This window comes from Fonticula alba (genome assembly GCF_000388065.1).
Source record: "Fonticula alba strain ATCC 38817 unplaced genomic scaffold supercont2.4, whole genome shotgun sequence".
Taxonomy (NCBI): Eukaryota; order Rotosphaerida; family Fonticulaceae; genus Fonticula; species Fonticula alba.
Genome location: NW_009242974.1, coordinates 1,860,115 through 1,867,007, shown reverse-complemented (window position 1 = coordinate 1,867,007; position 6,893 = coordinate 1,860,115). Strand labels below are relative to the sequence as shown.

Here is a 6,893-nt window from a genome sequence, read left to right as displayed (position 1 = left end):
GGGGGAGGAGGCGGACGAGGAGGCGCGATTGGGGCAAATGGATCGCATCTGGCTTTATCCGGTGTTGTGCCCCGGAGCCATCTGTCCATCGTGCCTTTTAGGACACCCCTCCTGCCGCGAGGAGGGGACACACTGGGGGGCCGTGCCTGGGTCATATTTTCTTCCGGCTGCTTGTTCATCTCCGGGCCCGTCCGGCGGGTTCCCCTTTCCCGCCCTTGGCCCGGCCCGCGCGGCCTCGCGTGCTGACCGGCGGGCGGAGAGGCGAGCCGGGCGGGGGCCGTGTCTCACTTGCCAACAAGGCGCCGAGCCACATGCGTACGGCGCCTCATGGCCGAGGAGCCATCCCGAGCAATATCCGGCCCCGAGGGAGAAGGCGCAGGCCGCCGCCGCCGCCGCCGCCGCCGCCGCCGCCGCCGCCGCCGGGCGAGGTGGCCCCCGCCGGGCAAGATGACCCGACCAGGCGGCCCCTTAGGGCCAGGACCATGCCACAGGCGCCATCTTCGGCTCCGAGGATGTGTGCGCCACACGGGTCCAGCCAGGACATGGGGCCTCCGGGGAGAGACGCCCGAGGGGCGGAGCGTCCGACGGTGCGCGCCTCTCGCCTTCGGCCCCTCTTCCGGGCGAGCACCCTGCCTCTGGCGGCTGGCCGGCCCTCGCGCCGCATCGCGGGCCCCCCTCACCCCGATCAGTGTTTCCATCGACACGCCACCCCAGACCCGCCATCGAGACGGCCCCAGGCACAGGGGAGACAGCCATGCCCGCAGGCGGCCCCGTGGCCAGGTGTCCCTCCTCGAGGCCCACCTTTGTGCCCGACTGCACGGAGAGCCCCCCCCCCCCGCCCCGCCCTGCCAAGGAGGAGCCCACTGTCCGGCAAAGAGGAATGCCACCCAGGCCCAGGGCGGGGGCCAAAACACTGGCTCGGGAGGCCCATTGGGCCGCACCGGCTTCCCCCGCCTCGCGGTCCCTGCCCCCGGGGGCAACTCCTGTGTTTCTCCGGTGGAGGCTTTGTATGACGCTCGCGGTCGTGGTAGGGCCCCGCGAGGCGACTTTGTGCCGCCGGGCCGCCAGACCCTCCTCCCGGTGGGCAGGGCTCCGGCACCGGGCCCGCTGGCGCACGGCCAGCCCTTCGGGCTCGGCCGACCGACACAGGAGCTCTTGGTCCGTGCGGGGCGGGGATGGGGTGGGGGGGCGGGGGGTGTTTTGACTCAGGCGGCATCTTCGGCCGCCCGGCGCCCCCTCCCCCATTCCCCACCCCCGCCATCCCCACCCCCACCCCGGCCTCGACGCCCTTCTCGCCCCATGGCACCGGGATCCGCTCCGGTGGCACTCGAGACCCGTGGAGTGTGACATGCCTCCTCGGCCCCTTCGGCTGGGGCACGGCAGCTGTTGTTGCTGCCGGTCGCCGATCCCCGCTCGGGCCTCGGCTCCGAGGACAGGACTTCGCCGCGCTAGATCAACAGCGCCCGGAAGGTCCCGGAAGAGCCCACGATCGAACAACATCAGGAACCGGGGGCAGGCAGCAGGCGGGCGCCGAGTCCCAGGGTGCGCACCTGCTCCCCGGTCTTCCGCAAAACGGGTCGCCCACCACGCGTGTGTGTGTATGAGAGCGCATCTCCGGCAGGGTTGGCCACGATGGGCAAATGGGACCCCCTCCGGGTCCAGGGGTGTGGTGCGTCCCCAGCGGCAAGAGCTGTGCTCCTGGCGCCGGGCATCATGGGAATCCCCTTCAGGTGCGGCGGCCATGCCACAGTCGCAGCGAGAGAGAGAGAGAGAGAGAGAGAGAGAGAGAGAGAGAGAGAGAACCAGAGCCGGGAGGCCCGCCCTGTCGCAATAATGTGCTCCCCCCTCCCTGTGGCGGGCTATTCTCCAAGCCCGGGGGGGGGACCTCATGAAAATAGCGACCGCAAGCATGTGTGTTGAAGGAGGTGTCGCCCGGTCGCACACGGGCAAATGGGCCCCCGTGTCCTGTAGACACAGGCGTCGACCCGGTGGCGCATGGTGGGACCCGCCCGGGGGGAGAGGCTGAGGGGCACCTCGAAATAACAACGCCCAGGGCTCCCATGGGCCGGGGCGGTAAGGAGATGCACGCGAGGGGTGGGAGGGGGCACGAGCGTGCATGCTGTGTCCCCTTCCGCGGTGGGGATCCAAGCTAGCCCGGGGAGGGGGGCCAAGGCGGGGACCCCCGGGTCGAGCCTGGGCACGTATTCCCCCCGCGGCCGGTGCGGGACTCCTCCGGGGCCCGCCCCGCTGGGGATGCCCGGCTCGAGCGTGCCCATGCCGAGTGACATTCACATGCGTCGGCGACTCGACCGATCCCCGGCATGAAGACCGGGGATGCCCTTGCCGGGCCCAGGAACCCGCCCATCTCCCGGCCGGGGACGGGGTGCGAGGGCAACGCGGCTCGCACAGTGGCAATCTATGTCGCGAAGCCCGGGGCATTCCACGCGCTGGCCGCCCTCGGCGCGAGGGCACCCGGGGGGCAGGCGGGGTAGCTGCACACGCTGCCGGACGTGGTCTGGCACATCCCGCACCCGAAGCGAATGGCGCCTCGCCGCCGCCCCCTCCCCGGGGGCCCCGGTGTTCTCCGGATCCCCCCCCCCCGCCTCGCACGGGCAGCGCGTTGGTCCTCAGGGGAAGCGAAGGGACCATGTGCCGGCCACATGGGGATGGCGTTCGGGGCCCGAAAGGTGTTGCGCGCCCCTGGGCTTCGCCGCCCGTCGAGGCGCCGGCTCCCGCCCGCACCCGGGGCCCCCGCGCCGGCCGCGCGATGAGACAGAATCCATTAGCCACCGGGCCGAGCCGGGCCTAGGACCGGGGCGTGGGCACCGACCAAAGGGATGATCCGGCCCGCCCCGGTTTCTCGGGGGCGCGGCATGCACTGCGGCATTTTAACCCGGTCGCTTTGCGCCGCAGCGGCGGAGACCGAGGCCACAAGCGTTGGATACCCAATGCGTCAAGGATGCCAGGCAGCCAGCAGGCTCGCACTGGCGGTAATCGGGAAACAAATGGCCCGGCACCGAGACCAGCACGCGAGGAGGTCCTCCCGTCGGTCGCCAGCCTCGGTCCACACACGCACACGCACACAAATACATACATACATACATACATACAAAATACATACACAGACACACATACACCCCTACATGACATTACCATTCTCGTGGACGCTCATACCAATGACCCGGCCCTCTTGGGGTGTCAGGATGAAACCCACAATCACACGACCCGCGCCTCGATCCTAGATTGGACGGACATGTGCCCACGCAAGCGTCCGTTCTGATGTGACAGTATGGCTTGAATGCCTTTAGGTTTCCCGGCATGATATCGTGACTCATGTCAGCCGGCTGATGACAGCCCATTGGCTCTTAGCCCACAGGGGCAGGCCGCCACCTTGGGTGATCGGAGGCCGGCCGCGGCGACACCATAGACGGGACTAGAGGCCGGGGAGCCGGGGGAAGGGGAACAGGAGCCCCATCTGCCCGCGCGAGGCAGCAATCGGCCCCTCGACGACCGGGGCTAATGAGCCGCCGAGAGGCGCAGGCCCGTGGAATGGCACCCCACAGACGCCCGCCTTTCCTTTTATCGCCCCCCCCCCCCCCCCTTTGTCTTGCTCTTTTCCGAATCACTCCGCAACATCTGCCGCACGCGCCGCGCCTCGCCCCCGACGCCCCTCGCGCCGAGTCCCGCCCGCACTATGTCCTCCCTGCCTGGCACCAAGTACTTGCTGCTGGTACTGGGGCTCCTGGTGACCACCCTGGTCCTGTCCAGCCGCGATGAGCCCGGAGCCGCGGTGCGCCTGGTGTCGCAGCGCATCAAGCCCGCCCGGCTGGCCGGCGACGGCCCGGGGCTGGCCGTGTCGCGGCTTGCCGGGGCCCCCCTTGCGGCCGGGCTGGACCGGGGCCTGGCTCCGGAATTGGCGCCCCTGCGCGGGTGCTGCGCCGGCATGCCGCTGGCCGTGGCCCTGGGCTCGGCCCTTGCTGATGGGCTGGACCCGGCCATCGGGGCCCCCGGGGCCGGGGCCCCGCCGCCCGAGACAACCGCCGTCCGGAGTCGGCGCCGCTACTGGAACGCCCTGGAGAGGCTGGCCGCCCAGGCGGCCGACGAGGTGGCCCCCGGCGGCCGGCGCCTGGTGGCCGACTGGGCTCGCCTGCGGGCGGCCCTGCGCGCGGGCGTGCGCCTGGCGCCGGCCGTCTTGGTCCCCCGGTCGCGGGGCGATCCCTTTGCCCTTGGCGAAGTCCTGGCCCAGTGGGGCTGGCACCTGGCCGAAGCCGAGGGCCCGGGCGGCCGGCAACTTCGGCCCGGGCCCCAGGCCGCGGCCTTCCGTCTTGCCGGTCGCGGCCCCTGGGTGGCGGCCAGCCCGGGTCGGGGCTCGGGCCCGGCGGCCGACGCCTGCGCGCCCCTCTGGTCCGAATGGGCAGCCTGGCTGGCGGGCTCGCCGGCGGTCGGGCTTTCCACCACCCTGGACCAGGTGCGTGCCCCTCGCGGGATGGTCCAGCCGGGGTAGGGGGGTCGGGGCGGGGCGGGGCGGGGCGGGGCGGGGGGGAGGCGCACGGCTGGGCTAGCGTGCCGGATTGCCATGCTCAAGGTCCCTCGGCTGACACCGCTGCTGGCCATGTGGGCCCGGTGCTTTGGCCATGTCCTCGCCGGCGCGGCCGCCTGCCGGCCACATCGACCGGCCGAAGATGGCCTCGGACCTGGAGGCGCAGCTCGGCCAACATCCCGCCCAGGCACCGACACACGTGCTGCTGGTGATCGGGCCGGACCAGGACACCGCGCCGCTGCTGCGCCTGGCCGACATGCCGGCCCTGGCCGCCGGGATGCAATTCGTCGGTGGCACGGCCGAGGCGGTGGCCATTCGGCCGCGGTCGCTTCCCCGGCCGGGCGCCCACTTCCGCGGGAACCGCCTCGAGGCCGCGCTGGACTTCGGCCACCTGGAGGAGGGCCTCCCCGCTGGGGGGCTGATTCTCCTGGTGGAGGCTCGCGCGGCGGCGGTCCTTTTGCGGGAGCTCTCGGTGGCAGGCGTGTCGGCCGAGCAGGTGCGTCCGCCTCCGGCGCCCGGGCCTAGGGCCCCGGCCTCCGGCAGCACCCCAAGTACAAGCCCCCTGCCGGCGGGCGAGGCCCGTGGCCCATGGCTGACATGATCGCCCCCATGCGAATGGCCCATTGCCCCTCCTCGGGGGCCGGCAGTCGGCCGGAGCCATCGCCGACACCCTGCACAAGCGCACATTGCGCACGCTGCGGACCATGGTGCACTTTGTTCCCGGCGCGACGGCCCAGCTGCCGGAAGCCGGGCGCGAGGTGCGTCCCCCCGGGGCGGGAACCCCCCCGGCCCTCTGCCTCGCCGCGCTCCACCCGAATGAAGACTAACCGGGAAGTGGCCCCGGCGGAACACCCCCGCCAATGCCACAGGCCAACATGGCGGTCCTTTGTGGCCTGGCGCGCACGCAACATCCGGACCCCCTGGCCGCCGGCTGCCGGTACAGCGAGCCAACTCGCACCCTCATCCGGCACATGGCCCTCCCGCCGCTTACCCCGGGGCCGGGGAGCGCCGGAGCCGCGGCCGGACCGAGCGACCTGGCGGACACCGGCCCCGGCGGGGTGTCCATCCTGCCGGGCGTGCCGCTGGATGCGCTGCTCGACTGCCCCATCTAGCGGCCCCATGTCCATCTCTCTCTCTCTCTCTCCCCCCCCCCCTCCGTGGCGTCCCTACCCCGCTCGAGAGGGTGGCTCTTGCCGGCCCGGCCGGCTGGCCGCCTCATCGGGCGTCCTCCGCCCACCGAGAGCAAAGACAAGCCGCCTGGGGCACGGGCGGCGCAAAAACTCTTCGGAGGCCCGTGCGCCGCCGAATCCGGCCCAATAAAAGGGTGCCTCTTGTGCTTGCCGGGACACCGCCGGGTGCTGGCCCCCGGTTCGGTGTGTGTGTATCACAGGGCGGCGAAGGAAAAATAAATAATTGTCCGAACCCAGGTTCGAACTGGGGACCTTTCGCGTGTGAGGCGAATGTGATAACCGACTACACCATTCGGACGCTGGTTGAAAGGTGACCCCATTTACAGCTACTTATGCCCGGGCATTTGTGCCTTGCGCCTGTTGGCCGGAGGTCCGCCCATGGAGCACCATCGCCCGGGTGTCGCATGTGACCTGCAGCTGATGCCGTGTCGCCAAGACCAGAAGCAGCAGCGCGAGCAACCGGCCCCGGGGCATGCAGAGCTAACACCCCCTTCTATTTGGGCGCCATCATACATGACCAACCGGCAGGGGGGGGGGCGGGGAGCGCCGGTTCGCGGCCGGTGGGGGGGGGGCGTGAGCGGTCGGGAGCGCGTGAGCACCGTACATATGTATATATGCATGTGTATTTGTGTGACCGGATTATCCGCCCCCTGGCCGGCCACACGCAATGGGCTGCCCGAGGTGGGGGGGAGCCGGGGCGCGTTTCCGGACCCAAAACAACACCCCCCGCGCAGGCACGGGGCGGGCGCCCACCCGAAAGGCATGCGTCCGCTCGGCCCGGCGCCCGGCGCCCGGCGCCGGCTTCGTCTGACTTCCCTGGCCGGGCTGGGCCGGCTCCCCGGGTTATTCCGCCGCACCCGGGAGTGTCCGCCATGCACCTGCACTGACACACGCGCACATATACACACACACACATCCATGGGCGAGATGCTCCAGCCAGCCGGGCGGCCCCCGCCCGGTCGGGGTGTCTGCCTGCGCCGGGGCAGGACAACCGAGCGCCCCACCGGCCAGAGTCGGGCCTCTGCGAGGCTGGCGTTAACTGCCGCGTGGGGAGTGCCTGGCCTCGGCCCAGCCCGAGGCGAGGGCACTGTTGGTGCCTTTGGTTGGTCCTCAGGAAAAAGGGGCGCAGACGAAGCCCCGTTGTGCGGGGGGGGGGGGGGGGG

The 6,893-nt window shown here is 71.5% G+C and overlaps 1 protein-coding gene and 1 non-coding gene across 2 annotated transcripts; one reads left to right on the top strand and one right to left on the bottom strand.

Annotated features, from left to right (window-relative positions):
* Window positions 1-3,694: 3,694 nt before the first annotated feature.
* H696_02946 (hypothetical protein) lies at window positions 3,695-5,652 on the top strand (the record flags this gene model as incomplete). Its single annotated transcript, XM_009496829.1, has 4 exons — window positions 3,695-4,468; window positions 4,683-5,036; window positions 5,188-5,298; window positions 5,410-5,652. 4 exons carry the CDS (start codon window positions 3,695-3,697, stop codon window positions 5,650-5,652), a joined length of 1,482 nt encoding a protein of 493 aa, XP_009495104.1.
* A 302-nt stretch (window positions 5,653-5,954) lies between these two features.
* Window positions 5,955-6,028, bottom strand: H696_02945. Its single transcript has one exon. It is a non-coding gene; the product is annotated as a tRNA-Val (tRNA).
* Between the last annotated feature and the right edge of the window lie 865 nt (window positions 6,029-6,893).